The 20,485-nt window shown below is 38.7% G+C and overlaps 1 protein-coding gene across 1 annotated transcript in view; it reads left to right on the top strand.

Annotated features, from left to right (window-relative positions):
- The first annotated feature begins 5,977 nt into the window (after positions 1 to 5,977).
- Positions 5,978 to 20,485, top strand: part of AMBN (ameloblastin) — a 56,474-nt gene continuing 41,966 nt past the window's right edge. The window contains exons 1-2 of the mRNA XM_043972359.1: positions 5,978 to 6,040; positions 8,585 to 8,661. Coding sequence (XP_043828294.1) covers positions 5,978 to 6,040; positions 8,585 to 8,661 — 140 coding nt within the window. The remainder of the gene's footprint in view (positions 6,041 to 8,584; positions 8,662 to 20,485) is intronic.

Below are 20,485 nucleotides of genomic sequence, written 5' to 3'. Positions count from 1 at the left end.
AGGCAAGAGGGAAAGTACAACTCCCCCCAATATATAAACCACAAAGGAAGAAATATTTATTACCTAGGAGTAAACAAAAACTTCTTGCTGCCTTAGACTCATGTCTTTCTTTTTTAAGTTTATGTAATTTTTAATTTATGGAATAAAACAAGCATTTCCATAACATGGTGAAATAAAAAAGATGATTATACATGAAACTGCAACTCTATTATGTGCAACCTGCTATTCCTTTCAAACATACAACAAAATTATCATGCAAATTTCTTTTTTTCCTTTTATCTTCCCTACCCTCCCACCCATAGAAAGAACGAATAAATAAAAGTATGTACAGACTAATTGTGCATATATAAACATACATATATACTTATTGTCTGATGGTAGCCATTTCATTAGACTCATTTCATTCCATGTTGTTGTTGTTATTCAGTCATTTCAGTCATGTCCAACTCTTCATGACTCCATTTGGAGTTTTCTTGACAAATCCTGGAGTGGTATGCCATTTCCTTCTCCAGCTCACTTTACAGATGAGATGCTAAGGCAAACAAAGTTAAGGGACCTACCCAGGGTCACACAGCTAGTAAGTGTCTGTGGCCAGATTTGAACTCAGGAAGATGAATCTTCGTGACTGCAAACTGAGCACTCTATCACTTTGCCTTCTTGCTGCCTTATTTCATTCAATACTAAAAATTAAACTGTATATGGGAGATGGGTCCTATATTGGGAGATGTCCTGCCTATTAGAAGATGGCTAGCTTTTTTTGGAAACAAAACTGCAGGACCCCAGATTTTCATTCAGAGTCAGAATTATTTTTGATAAAATTATTCAAGGTTCTATTGATTAAGAAGTTCAGTCAATCACCAAATCAACAATGCAGAGATAGTGACCTGCACTCAGAGTAATAGACTCAATTGTATACAGGTCAGTGAGCCCATAGTGTCATCTTCAGCAGCTTGATATAGAATGTGAAAACCTAAGCAGCATGGAAAGCAGAGCTTTACAGAAAGCAGGAACAGAAGATAAGGGTGTATGTGTCTGGACATAAGTAGCAGAAGGGGAAGAAATGGGCATCTGACAGCTGCTCGGAGCAGGACCTGTGCCTTATTTCCCAGCCTTAATTTGGCAGGTATCATGACCTCTTTGCTTCCAGGAACAATGTCCGCAAGCTCAAATTAAGTTTCCCAGAGACTGGGGCAGTGTCACCTCTTACCAAAGTAGCATCAAGAACTCTGAGTCATAGTTTCTTTCCCATCACAGTGGCAGCAAGAAGCCTGAACCAGAAATACCTTGTCACCAATGGAGATAGACATTTACAAATTGCCACAAATTTTCTTGGCCAAATGAAACTAGAATAGGCTGCAAATTTTTTATCACATATGTTCCAGATGAAATTAGTAAACTGGCAGCTGGATGGCACATAAGATAGAAAGAACAGCATAGCCTTAGAGTCAGTAAAGACCTGAGTTTAAATCCTGCCTCAGATGATTACTCATTATGTGTCCCTGGACAAGACATTTAAAGCCTTAGCTTCAGTTTCCTCACCTGTAAAATGGAGAGAATATTTGCACTTGTCTCCCAGGGTTGTTTCAAGGATCAGAAGAGTTAATAATTATAATGCAGGGGGCAGCTAGGTGGCGCAGTGGACACTTGACACTAGCTGTGTGACCCTGGGCAAGTCACTTAACCCTCATTGCCCTGCAAAAACAAACCCCCCCAAAAAAAAATTTGAAAAAAAATTATAATGCATTTCACAAAATTTAAAATGCTATAAAAATGTTAACTATAATTTATATCATGATTATCTGTGAGTAAAGGCATTGGTTGACACTGCAATCTAGGAGCTTCTCAGATAAAATAGATACAGTGAACTTACCCTTTTCATCTAACTATTAGAACTACAATCCCCCCAAACATACCCAGCTTTAGCTGCCCTCCTAGTCTCACCCTATGAAATCAATCAATTTACCAGCAAGTAATTATTCATTTATTAAGTATGCACTACAAGTCAGATGGTGTTCTGAAGATCTGGGGGTGCTGACCCAGCCTCTGATGCTGCACTGCCTAAGATATAGTTGCAATAATTACATGGTAGTATAACCTATATTGAATTGCTTGAGTTCTTAAGTGGGGTGGGGAGAGAGGGAAGAAGAGAATTTGGAACACAAAGTTTTAAAAATCAACATTAAAATTTGTTTTTACATGTAATTTGGGAAAAAATTATAAATAAATGGTAATTTTAAAAAAATAATTACATGGTAAAACAAAAGAAAAGTAATTCAAGTGAGCTGATGGAGTTATGGGATGGCAAAAGTAATCATGGATACAGAGAAAGAATAATCAGACTTCCATAATGTTCATACACTGGAAATCACTTTTATATTCACTTTTATATAGATTAATTAATCTCCATCATCATTTTATGAGGTATCAGAATACCCACTCTACAAATTAAGAAATTGAGGATCAATGGAACAGAAATATAAAATGGCAACACCATGTTTAGAAACTAGGCCTTCTGTCTCCTGGAACATTATTCTTTCTCCTAGAAGTAGTTGGTAACACAGTAGGTAGAGTGCTAGGTCTGGAGTCAGGAAGATCTGAGTTCAAATATAGCCTTAGACACATAATACATGTGTGATCCTGGGCAGGTCACTTACCCTATGTCTGATTCAGTTTCCTCAACTGGAAAATGGAAATAATAATAGTATCTACCTTCTATGGTTGCTGTAAGGATTTGGAAAGTACTTGGTTGCAGTGCCTTGCAAATAGTAGGTGCTATATAAATGTTTATTATTAAATGGATTGATATTTGTAAAGTAAGTGCTATGAGCACTTAAGAAATTATTGATTTGGGGGAAGCTAGGTGGCACAGTGGATAGAGCACCAGCTCTGGAGTCAAGAAGACTTGAGTTCAAATCTGGCCTCAGACACTTGACACTTACTAGCTGTGTGACCCTGGGCAAGTCACTTAACCTCAATTGCCTCACCAAAAAGAAAAACAAAAAAAAGAAATTATTGATTCTTTTCTTCTTACCTCAGTCATGAATAAAATTTTCTATATCTTATTATCCCTTTTACTACTGTAACAATTGGAATGATGCCACATGCTGGAGACTTACTGTAGGAAAGCTCCACCAAGAGGAGAAGGCATCTGAGGGCAAGCCATGTGGTCAAGGTCCTTGACATCAGGAAGTGATGTTTGCTCGTGGGTGCTATCTATCAAAGCTGCCAGCCAATTAGTTTGGAGCTGTGTGTGCGTGGAGAGGGGAGGGGATGTTCCCAGCTTCACAGGAGGTGTTGGGTCCTTTTTGTTCCTGACCTCATCATGGCAGGTCAGATGATGGGGTCTCTTAGAAATAGTTAGATTTTTACCTTTCTCTCTGATCCTAATGCTCTTTAATAAATACTTAAACACTTAAACACTCTTGCTAAAGCTTATAATTTATTGGCGACCACTCATTAGATTTTAGATAGTATAGCTAGAATTTTAGCGCCTTACACCACCCTATCAGATAAGCTGATGGCTGCTTAAATTTGAATCACAAGGTGATGGAAAAGACTTTATGAGAGACTTATAATTACATGACTGGAAGTGTTCATTGAAACACTTGAAACATTGAAAGCAGAAAACGGCACCCAAGCTGGAAAGCAGTGGGGTTGGGAGGGTGTGGTGCAGCAGAAGGGCAGATAACAAGGTCCAGTATTCCAGGGTATGCAGTAACAGACAGATGGCTGTCAAGGAAATGGCCAGGGAGAAAGAGTAAGGTGTGTACACTGGCCACATTGTCAGTTAGGAACTCGGACTTTGCAGAGCAGTCTATGGGTTTCAAACCATCTCAAATCATCAATACCATCATCATTATCACAGAACCATAAAACCAAAAATTCTGTATTTTCCTTATTAAATTCCATCTTAAGTTCAGGTCAGTGTTACGGTTAAACATTTTAAACATGTTAATCGATGTTAAACCAATGATTTGATTCGTTCTACTTAGCCAAAAGGAAGAACTAAGAGCAAATAGGGACAATGGCAAAAGAGAACCTATTGCTTGATTTAAAGAAAAATTTCTTAATAGTCAAGAATATCCTGATGTAGAACTGGTTCTCTGCCTGACTCTCAATAGAGAGATAATGAATTCATCCATCAGTGAAGGTCTTGAACAAGGTGGTCACATTGCTAATTAGTTAAATCTTGAATCCCAGCCTCCAGAGTCCCAGTCCTAATCCCACTGTGTTATACCTTTTTAATATACCCAATCACTTGTCAGATAAATGTACCAGGAATTGTTTCTTTCAAAATGGGTTTGATCTGTTTAGGTCTAAATGTTAAGGCTTATTAGTATGTTAAACTTCACTGTAAACCCATTGTGAATTAATCCACAGAAGATAAAGGAAGTCAAAATAATACTAGGACTGCAATTAAATGGAGATTTGAGGAGAAAGGGTAAGTCAACACCATTGAACACTGGAGTCTTGGTAACTCTTTAAATCAACATCAAAAATAAATCTAAATGAAATGACACATCTTGATTCCAGAAAACCAATGATGAAAAACATTTCCGATGTCTTAATAGAAAAAGTGATAGCTTATGGGTGTGGCATTTTGCATACCCTATCAGAAAGAGGCGGCTAACTGGCTCATTGGTATTGATTGATTTTCTTTGGTATAAGAGAAGATTCTATTGAGGAGGAAGGTATTGGGAAGTGACTGCGTATAACAAATGAACATCATCCATAAAACACTTAAATTAATTAATTCTGATGACCAGCTGGGCCCTGGGATACCCCTTTGCTTTTCCTTTCCCTTTTTCCTTACTACTTCTTTCTGGGAGATATTTTTGCAATAAAAGATGATAAAAGACCTACTTCACCTTAACAGCTGTTCGTAAGTTGATGTTTTGGGGAAAAAAAAGTATAGACACATTTATCCACACCTAGTGAGTCAGACTTTTTTTGCCTCTACAAGCTTTGCCTGGCACATTGTGAATAGTCTCCCCTGCTCCAATCCTTGTCTGCTCCCCTCCTTGAAATTTGAGTCAGCTTTACTTTTCAAAGTAGTGTCTCCCCAACCTAATTGAAGCTGGTGGTAACAGCGTCTTAAGAAACTTGCTCACAAATACTCCCAAACAACCCAAAACAAGTAAGTGCAGGATGAGTGGGCTCTCAGCTGTTTGCTTTCATCATCATACTGCAAGTGAGGAAAAAGAAATCATTTCTGGTTTTCAGAACCCAAATGTCAGTCATAGAGCCTTGAGTCACTAATATAACAATATATTCAAACAGATACATTTGTCTGGGTTTCTCAAAGTAGAAAGTAGACACACCACAAAATTGGCAGTGGTGACACAGTCTGACATGGTGTAGTTTGTAAATCTCCTTAAGGACAGGTAAAAAGGTTTCTAGACAGCTTGATTATCTGTACCTGGAGCGGGGACAGAAAGGAGGGAGGATGTGTACCCAACTGGCTTCCTTCTGTTACCCAGAATACTTTGGTTCATCTCTTTTCATTAGTCCTTAGGGATAGATAGAATAGGCAGGAGCCTATTTGGTATAACATAAGAGGCACCCCAAAGATCCACCTACCACCAAGTATCTTCCCCCTATACTTCAAAAAGTAATTGTTATGCTCTTATTTTTGTAACCTCAGGAGAGATTGCCCCTGCCAGCAATGGAGCTGTCCAGAGTGGCTTGAGAGGTCCACAAGGGAGAAGACAGGGATCTTGTGTTCTTTGGAGAGCTCCATGATGAGCAAAGGCAATCCCTGGCCTTATAATATTCATGGGGCAATATAGGCACCACAGTAAAGCTTGGAGAAATAATTTGTTAGGGAAATGTGCGGTCTGGGGTACCTCTTACTGAACAGCAACAAGAACTAGGGCTAAAAGGCACAGATAAGAAAGGAGCTACATACAGAGACTCGGCTCATTTTCTCCAAGGAAAATCCTAAACATCCTTTCTAAGGAACTTCCAGCAAAAGCACATGGCCCCAGAGCTGACAGTTAACAAAGGCAGCATTGGTGCAACAATGGAATATGGGAGCAAGGTGGGAATGACGGGACAAAGAGGAGGAGCCCCCAGAGAACACCAATCAGAGGAATACTAAGATCAAGTGGAAGCAAGAATCATGATACAGCAAGTGACAGAGCCCCAGGGCTCCAGTATGAGTTATGCCTGTGCATGTCCAATGGGAAGGGTTATCTACCGTTCACTTCTTTGTCCCTTTGGGAGTGAAGAGATAGGCATGGGACAAGCTAGGTCTCTAAGTGTGAAGGATAGGATAGGCCCTTTAGAGGTGGGCTCATGTTGGGAGAGAGAAAGGATTGACTCTATAAAGGCCACAAGACCCTTCTATGGTGGGTGGGTACTATATTTTCTGTTCAGTGAAATGAAGCCTATCTTGTATTCAATGTATCTAGCTTAATGGCTTGTATGGGAACTTAGGGTCAATTTCCTTTCCAGAAGCAGCCTAGATATAAGCTATGTTATAACATTAATTGACTAGGTATGTTTTTCCTCCCTTCCCAACCGACATGGTTTGATTTTGATGTGTTTAAGTGGATCTTGCATGCCCTCTGCTGGCTGGAGAGAGAGATGTTTCTGCAGCCTGAGAAAACATTCTTTGGAAGATGAGGACCGATTGGAGGAAATGAAGTACTTTATCGACGAAGTAGCATGTGCACACCCAACCAGGAGGAACTCATCAAAAAAAAAAAGGTTTCTCTGGATAATGTAACATGAACGGTATGGTAAATGCCCTGAGCTTGTCCCTGGCATACAGTCATTTCAATCAGTCAGTCAATAAATGTTTATAAAGCAACTAATATGAGCCAGTAACTATGATGAACTGTGGGGATACAAAAAGAGGCAAAAGACAGTCCCTAATTAGAAAAAAAGGTAAAGAAGTATGTACAAACAAGCTATATTCAGCATAAATAGGAAATAATTAAGAGTGATAAGGCTCTAGAATTAAGAGGCATGAGGAAAGGCTTCATGTGGAAGGAAGGATTTTAGTTGGGACTTAAAGGAAGCCTATCCAGTAGGCAGAGGTGAGGAGGAAGCACATTCCAGGCATGGGGGACAGTGAGGCCAAATGGCCAGAGCCAGGAGGTCAGTGTCACTGGGGAATAAGAAGACTGGAAAGGTATGAGGCGGGTTAGGTTATGAACATCAACCAGAGGATTTTGTATTTGATCCTGGAGGCAATAAAAAACCGATGAAGTCTATTGGGGAGGGGGCGCATGGTGAGGCCTGCATTTTAGGAAATCATTTTAGTGGCTGAATGGAAGATGGATTGGCATGGGGAGAGACTTGAGGCAGCCACACTCACCAGCAACAATTGTAAAAATCAAGGCATGAGGCAATGAGGACCTGCCTTAGATTGCTGAAAAGGGGGCATATTTGAGAAATGTGGCAAAGGTGAAATCGATAGGTCTCGGCAACAGCTTGGATATGGGGTATGAAAGAGTGTGAGGATTTGAGGATGACTCCCAGCCTGAGGGACTGAGAGGATGTTGTCCTTCACAGTAATAGAGAAGTTAGGAAGGGAAAAGAGAATGAGCTCAGCTTGGGGCATGTTAAATTTTGTTTTGTTTTTTGGTGAGGCAATTGGGGTTAAGTGACTTGCCCAGGGTCACACAGCTAGTAAATGTCAAGTGTCTGAGGCTGGATTTGAACTCAGGTCCTCCTGAATCCAGGGTCGGTGCTCTATCCACTGCGCCACCTAGCTGCCCCATAACATTCTTGCGGGGGAGGGGGGGCATGTTGAATTTAAGGCAACTGCTAGACATCCAGTTTGGAATATCTGAAAGGCAATTGGAGATGTGAGATTGAAATTCAGCAGAGAGGTTGGGCAGGATAGGTAGATTTGAAAATCATTCACACAGAGATAGTAACTAAATCCTTGGGAGCTGATGAGATCACCAAGTAAAATAACATAGAGGGAGAAGAGAAGAGGATCCAGAACAGAATCCTACAGAACAGCTATGGTTCGGGGGTATGATCTGGGTGAGGATCCAACAAGGGAGATAAAGAGAATCAGGAAAGTGGTTTTCTGAAAACCTAGAAAGAGAAGATTATCAGGAAGGGGTGGGTGATAAACAGTGTTAAAGGATACAGAGAAGTCAAGAAGAATGAGGATTGGGAAAAGACTATTTAATGGATTTGGCAATTAAGAGATCACTGGAAAAAACAAAAAACAAAAAGAGGGCAAGTAGGTGTCGCAGTGGATAGAGCACTGGCCCTGGATTCAGGAGGACCTGAGTCCAAATGTGGCCTCAGACACTTGACACTTACTGGCTGTGTGACCCTGGGCAAGTCACTTAACCCTCACTGCCCATCAATAAATAAATGTGTGTGTGTGTGTGTGTGTGTGTGTGTGTGTATGGTAAAGTTCTCAGTTGAGGGAGACGGGGAAAATCAGAGGTTTAAGAGGGATCAAAAGGTTTGGAAGAAGAGTTGTGGAGAGTAAGATAGTGAGTTGATAAGGCAGGTATTGCCTAGCAGAAGTGAAGTCCCAGTTGAGGTTGAGTAACAAATCTTTAATGGACCCAATAAACAATGTTGAGTGATTTTCCCCACCTTTATTCAGCAGCACATTGATAGGAGTGAAAATGATGGTGGGAGTGATCCAGGGTTGAGACTTAGCAGGGCACAATTGGCAAAAAGGTAAGGGGACCAAGGATTCAAGAGAGAAACGCAATGTATGTTGAATTGTTTCATCAAGTAGTCAAGATCAGGGAAAGAGGAGAGAGTTATTACTGCAGATGAGATGGACTTGGAGAGAACCGAGTGGCCAAGGGATTGGAGGTCACAGTGTGGACAAAGAGTAGGGTTTGGCAAGGGAAGGCAGAGGGAGAATAGAAAGCTAATGGATTCTGTTTGGATAAGGAGATTTCAGAAATTGTGAACATGAAAGTGGTGAATTTGTGGGTTATGCCAAGATCAAGGTTATGACCATCTTTATGTGTAGCTGAGGTAGAGTGAAGGAGTAGGTCACAGGAAGTGAATACGTTGAAGAACTGTGTGGTTAGGGTGTTTGAGAGAGAATCAACATGTATGTCGAAGTCTAGTATGAAGGCAGTTCATGTGGTTAGTCATGTTGTACAGAGGCAGAGGGAGGCAAGGACCCTTTAATATTTGTAAAACACATATTATCATATTTGAACCTTACAACTCTATGAGGCAGATACAATTATTACCCCCATTTTACAGATAAGGAGACTGAGACTCACAAAGGTTACATGCTTACCCTGTGTCACACCCTGGCAAGCATCATGGTGTAATGGAGAGATGAGTGTACTAGCTTAGAAATAACAGCAGCAGTGCACATTTTTATAACTCTACATCTTGAAAGCACTGCAGAGTGCTAGAGGAACACAATGTCAACTAGGCTTGCATCCACAGCACCAAGTTACTCACAGGTAAAAACTATACCAGCCCTTTCCCCCATTTTCAGATCATTTCTTTATAAACTTCAATATTTCTCTCTGGGCTCAAAAGAGTGGGGGGCAGGAGTCCTTAACCAAATTTGTGTCTTGGCCCCCTTTGGCAGCCTAACGAAATTTCATAGAATGTTTTAAATGAATAAAATAAAATACATAGGATTTTAAAATAAACTAATTATATTGAAATACTGTTTTAAAATACTGTTATCAAATATTAAAAGAAAAAAACAAGTTCATGCCCTGGGCTATGGTATGAACTGAAGATGGATAGATAGATAGATAGATAGATAGATAGATAGATAGATAGATAGATAGATAGATAGATAGACAGGCAAACAGACAAATAAATAGATATAGACATAGATGATATAGGTATAGATATATACTCTAGAAAATTATTAGGAATATCCCAGACATCCTCTCCAATTTTTTTTTTTTGTGGGGCAATGGGGGTTAAGTGACTTGCCCAGGGTCACACAGCTAGTAAGTGTCAAGTGTCTGAGGCCAGATTTGAACTCAGGAACTCCTGAATCCAGGGCCGGTGCTTTATCCACTGCGCCACCTAGCCACCCCCCCTCTCCAATTTTTAAACCCTTCCTAAACTATTCTGGTGGTGAAGGGATCTCCTTTATTCATTAGATTTGGCTTCTTCTCTTTCAATTACACTCTATATATACATAGTGAGACAAACTCATGCTAGGTGACCGCCAAGTATTTTTTAAATACTTGTTTCAAATAGTATGATATAGACATATACATAGATGATATAGATATACACTAGAAAATTATTAGGAATAGCTAAGCCATTCTCTCTAATTTTCTAAACCCTCCCTTGCCTATTTTGGGGTGGGGGGGGATCTCTTATCAAAAATACTTCTCCCTATAAATTTGAATATAACCCCCCTTCTGACCAAACTTGAAGTGTTTTGTTTTGTTTTGTGGAGTGAGGAATCCTATGAACTAGGTGCTACATTATTCCTAATTAACTAAGAGTTGCTGCATACCTGTCTACTAGAATAGAACTTTTGTAGAACTTTGAGATGGACGATAAAGGGAGACAAATACAGATTTTTTCATCACTTCTAGGAGCCCTCAGAACACACACACATAAGGGAAGCCAGCACCCTCATGCTCCTTGACTTCCAGTATTTGTGACCCAAGAGAATGCTAACTATAAGCTCCTGTTGCTGTAGGTATATTGAATGAGCAGGACCCATGAAAGAGTTCCATAGACCATGTTGCCTGGGGACCACAATGCCTTGCAAGCCTAGCACCAACAGTACCAAGATACACTCAAGCAAAGAATGGAACCAATTCTTCCCTCCTAGCATGTGCAAGGAATTTGCTTATAAATCTCATTCTACCTCTTAAAGGTAGAGACTGTTCAAAATGGATACATGATTTAGACATAAGAGGTGATACCATAGGTAAATTAGGAGAGAAAGGAATAGTCTACCTATCAGATCTTTGGAAAGGAAAACCGTTTTTGACCAAACAAGAGATAGAGTATATTATAAAATGCAAAATGGATGATTTTGATTACATTAAATTAAAAAAATTTTGTACAAACAGAAGCAATGCATCCAAAATTAGAAGGGAGGCAGAAAGCTGGGAAACAATTTTTGTGGCCAGTACTTCTGATAAAGGCCTCATCTCTAAAATATATAGGGAACTAAATCAAATTTATAAGAATCCAAGTCATTCTCCAATTGAGAAATAGTCAAAGGATACAAACAGGCAGTTTTCTGATGAAGAAACCAAAGCTATCTATTCCCATATGAAAAAATGCTCTAAATCTGTAATGATTAGAGAGATGCAAATTAAAACAACTCTGAGGTACCACCTGACACCCATCAGATTGGCTAAAATGACAAAAAAGGAAGATAATAAATGTTGGAGAAGCTGTGGGAAAATTGGAACACTAATGCATTGTTGGTGGAGCTGTGAACTAATCCAACCATTCTGGAGAGCAATTTGGAATTATGCCCAAAGGGCGATAAAGCTGTCCATACCCTTTGACCCAGCAATACCACTTTGGGGTCTTTTTCCCAAAGAAATCATGGAAAAGGAAATGGGACCCACATGTACAAAAATATTTATAGCTGCTCTTTTTCTGGTGGCAAGGAACTGGAAGTTGAGGGGATGTCCATCAATTGGGGAATGGCTGGACAAGTTGTGGTATATGAATACAATGGAATAGTACTGTAAGAAACGATGAGCAGGAGGAGTTCAGAGAAACCTGGAGGGTCTTGCGTGGGCTGATGATGAGTGAGATGAGCAGAACTAGAAGAACATTGTACACAGTATCATCAACATTGTGTATTGATCTACTGTGATGGACTATATTCTTCTCACCAATGCAATGGTACAGAAGAGTTCCAGGGAACTCATGATAGAAGAGGATCTCCAAATCCAAGAAAAAAAAAAAGAACTGTGGAGTATAGATGCTGAATGAACCATACTATTTCTTTTGTTTTGGGTGCTGTTGTTTTTTCTATTTTGAGGTTTTTCATCATTGCTCTGATTTTTCTCTTATAACATGACTAATGCAGAAATAGAATTAATGTTATTATGTGCATATATATATATATATATATATATATATATATATATATAAAACCTATATCAGATTACCTGCTGTCTAGGGGAGGGGGGAGGGAGAGGAGGGAGGGAGAAAAATCTGAAATTGGAAAACTTGTATAAACAAAAGTTGAGAACTATCTTTACATGTAACGGGAAAAAAATAAAATACTTTATTAATTTAAAAAAAAAGGTAGAGACTGTTAAAAACAGGAGCAAAAAGCTTGTCTTCCTGCCACATTGCTATCTGTGACCTTGGTTATTTGGGGCCTCAGTTTTCTCATTTGTCAAACTAGATGACCTCTAAGACCCCATTCTGTTCCATGATGATATAAAATGGCCTGGAAGACTTTTAGCAATGTTGGTAACAAATTTCCAAAAGACTCTGAATTCACTCTCTGAACTCTTTAGATAGCTAGTTCATGTCCCCCCACGTGATCCCAAGGCCCCAGAGGGTTCTGGAAAGCTTGGGAGGCTTCTAGGATGTACTGAATGCCACTCCTGAAGAGGTACATTCAGTGGCCCTTAGGAGAAATGGTTGGCATTTAGTTTACAGATCTACTTCCAAGGGATCACCATCTCCCTTTGTCATGGGATTTAGCAGCAGCAGCAAAAAGAAATAACCCACCTAGAAAAGAGAGACCAATGACTTAGAATTATCAGGAGTCTTACTTGGAACATACAGCTGCTTACCACAGGAAGAATTAGGAACAGTCTGGATTACCTCATAGACAAGACCTAATCTTCCCGTTGGTTTCCAAACTATGGAATTATCCTAGTCAAATGTTCTTGCAGACACTGTTCTTACCTGATCTCTCTTTGATGTGGTGAGCAGATATGACACTTCAGGAGGTAATGCTATAATTTTAGGAATCAGTGTTCTCCATCACTGACAGTCTCCCCCCAGAATGTTGTGCCCCCAACAGCAAAGATTTGTGGCTTAGATTCAGATAGACTTTAACCAAAGTGGTTTTTTAGACCTTGAGAGCACAGCAGTTTTGTTTGTGCTTGTGCAAGCCCAAAAAGACTTGCCTCTGATGTGCTAAGAGATTATATCATGGAGAAACTGCAAATGTTTGAGTCTTGGAATGAGGTCAGAAACTAAAGACAAATTTCCCTGTATGGTATTCAAGATCTTTTAGCTTTTTCCCCCCTATTATACACTGTATTTCCTTCTGCTCATTGGAACAGGTCTATCTCAACACTCTCCCCCAAGACACTAGTAGTCATGACTTTAAGCCTTTTCTCATACTGAACCCCCCATTCCCATCTAGGATTTGTGTTTAATTCAATTTACTTAAACAAAAACCTACAAGCTATTATTATTGTGAAGTACTGTGCTGCAGCAGCAGCAACTAGGTGGCACAGTGGGTAGAGTGTCAGGCCTGGAATCAGGAAAACTTACCTTTCTGAGTTCAAATCTGGTCTCAGACACTTCCTAGCTGTGACCCTGGGCAAGTCACTTCACCCTGTTTGCCTCAGCTCCTCAACTATAAAATGAGCTGGAGTAGGAAATGGCAAACCACTCCAATATCCTTGCCAGGAAAATCCCAAATGGGGTCACAAAGAATCAGACATGACTGAAAATGGGACATGATTGGGAAAATGTAAGGAGGAAGAGAATGCTTTCTAATGATGGAAAGGGACAGAGGAGGCTTTATGGGAAAGATAGCATCTGAGCTGAACCTTGAAAAAAGAAAAGATGCTTGATCAGCAAGATGGCAAATGAGTTGCCCTTAGCCCTTCAATCTCCAAAGGAACCATGTGCCTAATGTAGAATAATTAGAGTTAGTTAAACCAACAAGATAAAAACACAGAACTTCTTCAGGAAGTATGAAATATTATGAATTAACACTAAAAATCCAATTACCCAGAATTCTTACTCAATACTCCTCTCCTCCAAGATTCCCTGCCATGTAGGATAGGCAATTGATTTTTCCTTAAAAGATACAGTAACTGCACCCAAGACTTAGTGGACTCTGAGAATTGAAAACTCAGGTTGTTGACACAGTTTCCTGGTCATGCTAATGCAAAAGGCACGATGAGCTCCCTCATACTTTGGATGGAAGACCAGAAGAACAACCAACAATAGAACAAGGAAACTGTGTTCAACTGAGTCAAGGTTCCATCATTACTAACTAATGCATTTCCTGCTTTGAATGCCCTTCCCCTACTATGTCTAAGAAAGCCTCTTTTGTGTGTGTGTGTGAGGTAATGAGGGTTAAGTGACTTGCCCAGGGTCACACAGCTAGTAAAGTGTTAAGTGTCTAAGGCCGCATTTGAACTCAGGTCCTCCTGAATCCAGGGCCAGTGCTCTATCCACTGCACCACCTAGCTGTCCCAGAAAGCATCTTTTTGATATCCGATTTTCTACCAATGTCTCATTTTGTTCCAATCTTGAACCTGAGGTACTAGACTGACCTGGGTCAGAACAACATGCCTGGGTCAGAAACGCATCCTAAATTTCAAGCTTGTGCTGCTGGCCCCAGGGTAGGAACTCCCTGTGGTGACTTTACTCAAATCCCATCTCACCCCTAGGAATAAATTGCAGGTGTTGACTCTACCCAACCATAAGAAGGAAAGGAGTGTGGAGGGAGGCCTTATGCAGGTAGAAAATGGTAGAGCTATGGGACCCAGAGAGAAATATGCAATACTAATAAATGAGGAGGAGCCAGAGAGTGAACAATGAGGAATACATGAAAAAGTTAACAACAGTAATAATAGCTAGCATTTAGGTAGTGGGTTTTTGTTTGTTTTTTTTTTTAGTGAGGCAATTGGGGTTAAGTGACTTGCCCAGGGTCACACAGCTAGTAAGTGTTAAGTGTCTGAGGCCAGATTTGAATTCAAGTACTCCTGAATACAGGGCTGGTGCTCTATCCACTGCACCACCTAGCTGCCCCCTTTAGGTAGTGTTTTAAGGTTTGTAAAGTGCTTTGCATATGTTGTCTCATTTGATCTTCACAGAACCCTGAGAGGTAGGTGCTATTTATTATCCATATTTTATAGTTGACGAAACTGAGGCAGAGTTTAAGTGACTTGCCCAGGGTCACACAGCTAATAAGTGTCTAAGTAAGGCAGGATTTGAACTCAGGTCTTCTTGACTGCAAGTCCATCAAAACACCAGAAATACCAAGGAGAAGACTCGATAAAAACTCAGACACACTAATAGAAAAGGACATAAAAATCAGATATAAAAAGGTGGGGAGGGGAATCAAATAAGCAAAATGAAAAATGAACAGGGTAAAATCACAACAGAAAAGAAATTAAAAATATTATCAGAACTTCTATATAGAATTATGTATCAGCAAATCTGAGAAGTTAAAGGAAATGGAGGAATATATTCAGAACTTAACAATAGCCAATTAATAGAACGTGAAATAGAAAAGAAGGGAAGGGAAGGAAAAAAGAATAAGCATTTTTGTAGCACCTGGTAGGTGTCATGCACCGTGTTGAGTGCTTCTTACAAATATTATCCCATTTAATCCTCACAACAACCTTTCAAGGTAGGTGCTTACATTATCCTCATTTTCCCATGAGGAAACTGAGGCAAACATAAATTAAGTGACTCACACAGATTCACACAGGTAATAAGTGACTGAAATAAGCTTTATACTCAAGTCTTCCTGACTCCATACCCAATGCTCTATCCCCTGGGTCACCAGCAGGTTTGATCTTAATCAATCTAAATCCAGAAAAAGAAATCTAAGTCATTATAATGGAATTAACAAAGAAAAGGAATCTGGATCTAGATGGATTTACAGAGGAATTCTATCAAAACTTCTTTTGAAACAACGCCTATTCTATACAATTTAGTCTTTAAGGTTGAGGGGCAACACTCTAAGAAGTCTCTTTTATGAGATAAATATGGTTGTAATACATAAATGAGGAAAGGACAAAGCAAAGATGGAATTATGGACTATTATCATTAGTTAAAATAAATTCAAAAAATCTTAGATATCATCCCGGCAAAGATTGTGGAGATATATATATAATGATATATTGATCAAGTTATGATCAATATTATGATCAAGTTGGGTTTATATCAAGAATACAGGAATGATTTAACATTAGAAAAACAATTTATATAACCATATTGAAAATTAAAATGTCCAAAACCTCATGATTTTATCAATATATTCAGAAAAGAACCTTTGACAAAGTACAAAACTGATTTCTGCTAAATATTCTAAAAGCAAAGGTATAAAAGACACTTTTAAAAAATTTTTGTAACTATTCATTTAAAACCAAAGGATGCATAATGGTTGACATAGAAAAGACCCAAAAAAAATCAGCAAAGACACTAATTATGACAGTAGCATCTGTAAAATAGCATGATAAAAATAAGCCATAAAATCAATAACATTTATATATAGCAATTAAAGAAACCTAGGAGGAAATGATAGAAAAGAAAGTCCCATTCAAAACAACTACAAAATGCTGAAGATATTCTCTAAGATAAATTCAAAACCTGTATAAATAAAATTGCAGCTCCAAGAAATAAGGCAATTAGGTTTTACAGTGGATAGAATGCCAGGCCTAGAGTCAGGAAGGCTCATCTTCCGGAGTTCAAATCTAGCCTCAGACACTTACTAGCCATGTGACTCTGGGCAAGTTGCTTAACCCCATTTGCCTCAGTTCCTCATGTGTAAAATGAGCTGGAGATGGAAATAGCAAACCCCTCCAGTTTCTGCCAACAACACCCCAAATGTGGTCACGAAGAGTCAGATATAACTGAAATGACTCAACAACAACAAAAGAAAGAAATACTATTTAAAGAGGACCAAAATATAATAAAAATGATAATAAAACCTAAATTAATTTATAGATTTTGTGCAATAATAATCAAACTGCCAAGGGATATTTTATAAGGCTAGACATAATAATAACAAAATTCCTTTGAAGAGACAAAAGGTCATTCGGTTCTTTGGGCTTAGAAAATGCATCATTTATTGCTGTCTCTGACTCCATAAATTCTTGACAAAGAAGCCAAAAACCAAAGTAGAAACTGAGTAGAATAAAGGTTCATCCAGCCAAATATTCAGTCCCTGAAATGGCTCCAAGGAAAATTTTGTGGGAGAAAATGATAATTATATGACCTAACCCTCAATGACTAGGGATATACCTTGTACCCAGAAACACTCTCATCACAGCTTACTACTTTGTAAAGCTTAGTGGTTTACAAAGCTTTTTCCTCACAACAACCTTATGAGGTAGAAAGTGCAAGTATAAGCATTCCTATCTTATAGCTGATAAAGTTAAATCTCAGAGAGGCAAAATTATTTTACATGAGGTTCACAGCTAGTCTAGTGTCACTGCTGGTTCTTGAACCCAGATATCTTTATTTGAAGTTAAATGTATTATATGGCAATCCTTTTGTTTAAAAAAAATTATTTTTTCCCTTTAATTCCCTCTCAACATAAGAAATAAATAAATAAATTGTCACAACAAATTGCATAGTCTAGCAAAAACATTGTCAGTGTCTAAATATGCATGTTTCATTCTGGATTTTAAGTCTGGCAGGAGGTCAGTGGCATGATTCATCTTCAGTGCTCTGCAATTGTGGTTTAGCATTTGATTAATCAGATATTTAAGGCCTTACAAAGTTGCTTTTCTCAATAGTGCTGTCATTGTGTAAGTTGTTTTATTTCTGCTTACTTCATTTTGTATCAGTCAGTAAAGGTCCTATTTTCTTCTGAAACTTTTCATTTGATCATTTCTCATGGCACAATTACATTCATATATCACAATTTGTTTGGCCATTAGTTGAACACTCCCTTAGTTTCCAGTTTGGGGCTACTGTGAAGAGTTGTCACAAATACTTTTTGTCCTTTTCTTTCATCTTTTTTGGGTTATGGTCCTAGCAGTGGTCTATCTGGGTCAAAGGATATGTACAACTGAGTACCTTTGATGGCATAGTTTCAAATTGTTTTCTAGAATACCTGTACCACATTTACAATTCCAACAACAAAATATGTGCACCTGTTTTCCCACAGCCCTTCCAAAATCTGTCATTTTCCTCTTTTGTCATCTCTGTCAATCTAATGGGTGTAAGATGAAACCTCAGGGTTGTTTTAATTTTAATTCCTCTAATTATTAGTGATTTAGGGCATTTATATAGTTATTGATAGTTTGGATTTCTTCCTTTCAAAACTTTCTTTTCATATTCTTTAACCATTTAGATATGGAGGAATGCTTCTTAGGCTTATACATTTTAATCAGTCCCTTCTATAACTTGTATTTGAAGTAAAAGATCTAGAATCTGAAGGAAAATAAGTCACAACAAAGGACAGATAACAATACTAAATTTCAATTTATATTATAAAGCAATCATCATCAAAATAATTTAGTACTGATTAAAAACAGAAAACGAAATAAAGATCAGAAACAACTAGATTCAATTGACTAGTGTTTAACAGAACTCCCAAATATAAATCACTTAGGAAAAACTCACTGTTGGGAAGAACTGAAAAGCAATTTGATAAAAATTAGATTTAGACCAATATCTAGACTGGAATAAAAGCAATCTCTTCTAACCCTTTATTTCATAGATGAGGAAATTGAGGCCCAGAGAATTTAATCAACTTATCCAAGGTTATACAACTATAAACATCAGAAAAGGTATTTGAACTCAAGGTTCTGGAATCTTCTCTAGAGTTAACTATTTTCCCCGCTGCCATGATAATAAGGTCAGATCTATGCTTTAAGACTCTCAGTTCACAGCTATGGAGGATGGGAAGAAAAGGGAGAGACTAGAGGCAGAGAGAGAAACTAAGAGACTATTTCAGTAGTCCAGGTAAGAGTTTATAAGGATCTAAACTGAGGTAGCCAATGTGAGTACAAAGAATAGGACAGATGAGAAAGATGATATGGAGATAGGATTAACAAAACTTCAAAACCAATTAGAAATAAAGGAGGAAGGGCAGCTAGGTGGCGCAGTGGATAGAGCACCGGCCCTGGAGTCAGGAGTACCTGGGTTCAAATCCGGCCTCAAACACTTAACACTTACTAGCTGTGTGACCCTGGGCAAGTCACTTAACCCCAATTGCCTCACGAAAAAAAAAAAAAGAAGAAAAAAAAAAGAAATAAAGGAGGAATGAAAGGGAAGAATCAAGGATAATTCCAAAATTATGAGCCTGGATGTTATTGCCCTTGACAAATAGAAATTTGAGGAAGTGGGTTTAGGAGAACATATAATAAGCTCTGTTTTAGATGACTGGAATTTATCAAATTGGAATTTGATAGGCTTATGAGATATTCATGAAAAGATTCATAGCACTTGGTAAAGCAGACCTGAAGATTTTGGGGCTATGTATGTAATTCTGGGAGTTGTCTTCATAGAATAATGAGATGGCCAAGGGAGAGAATGTAAAGAAAGATGAGAAGGCCCAATACAGTCTTGGGGTACTCCCCCACTTCACAGTTCAGAGCAGGATAATAATGCAACAAAGGAGACCAGAAAGAAATTGTCAGAAAGATGAAAGGAGAGAGAGAGGTCTGGGTAACAAAAGTCAAGGAAGAAGACAATATCTAGGACAGGGGTCACCAATAGGGTCAGAAGCTACAGAAATATTAAGTGAAATGAGGAGAGACCATTGGATTTATCAGTTAGAGGTCCATGTCCCCATCTGTCGATCTAAGAAGTCCAGAAACCCTTACAATTGGCCAGTATTCTATAACCAAGATACACAATATCAATATACACCAAGAGGGATCTTTGCTAGGCATGCCATGTTACAGTAGCACAGGCATTCACAAACCTTGCTGGAAAAGAGTTCTCTGAAGTCTCCAATTACAAGGTGTACTCAGGTACCCAACATGCAAATGGATTGGGATCTCATTAATGTAGATAATACCAATAGCAATACTACCTACATCAACGTATGTTGCAAACCATCTCTGCCTACCCTTCCTGTGTAGCTCCTGTCCATGTTTTCCCATAAACCCATCACAAAAGAGCCCGCCGAAGTACTGGAACCCTTCCTCATTTAGTCCTAATATCACCAGGGTGTCAGTGTGCACAATGTCTAGTACACTATGAGTGCTTAATAAGTGCCTTTTTTCATTCATTCATCACTGGAGCATAGGGCTATCCCTTGCTCTCGGCAAATGGCCAGCCTATCTGTCACAGGTCCTGCAAAACACCCTGTGAATGGTATTATAATTCAAGCCTTGGCAAGTTTACAGCATGTCTATGGACACCAATGATAGCTACATTTTTAAAAATCTTAATAGTATTTTTTCCAGTTACATGTAAAGATAGTTTTCAACATTCATTTTTATAAGATTATGAATTCCAAATTGTTCCCTTCCCCCTCCCCAAGATGGCAAGCATCTGATATAGGTTATATATGTACCATCACATCAAACATTATTTCCACATTAAAAGAAGAATCCGAACAAAAGGGGAAAATCTCAAAGAAAAACAACACAAAAAGTAAAAATAGTATGGTTCAATCTTCATTCAG

The sequence above is a fragment of the Dromiciops gliroides genome, chromosome 6 (genome assembly GCF_019393635.1).
Source record: "Dromiciops gliroides isolate mDroGli1 chromosome 6, mDroGli1.pri, whole genome shotgun sequence".
Classification (NCBI taxonomy): domain Eukaryota; kingdom Metazoa; phylum Chordata; class Mammalia; order Microbiotheria; family Microbiotheriidae; genus Dromiciops; species Dromiciops gliroides.
This window is presented reverse-complemented; position numbering and strand designations above follow the sequence as displayed.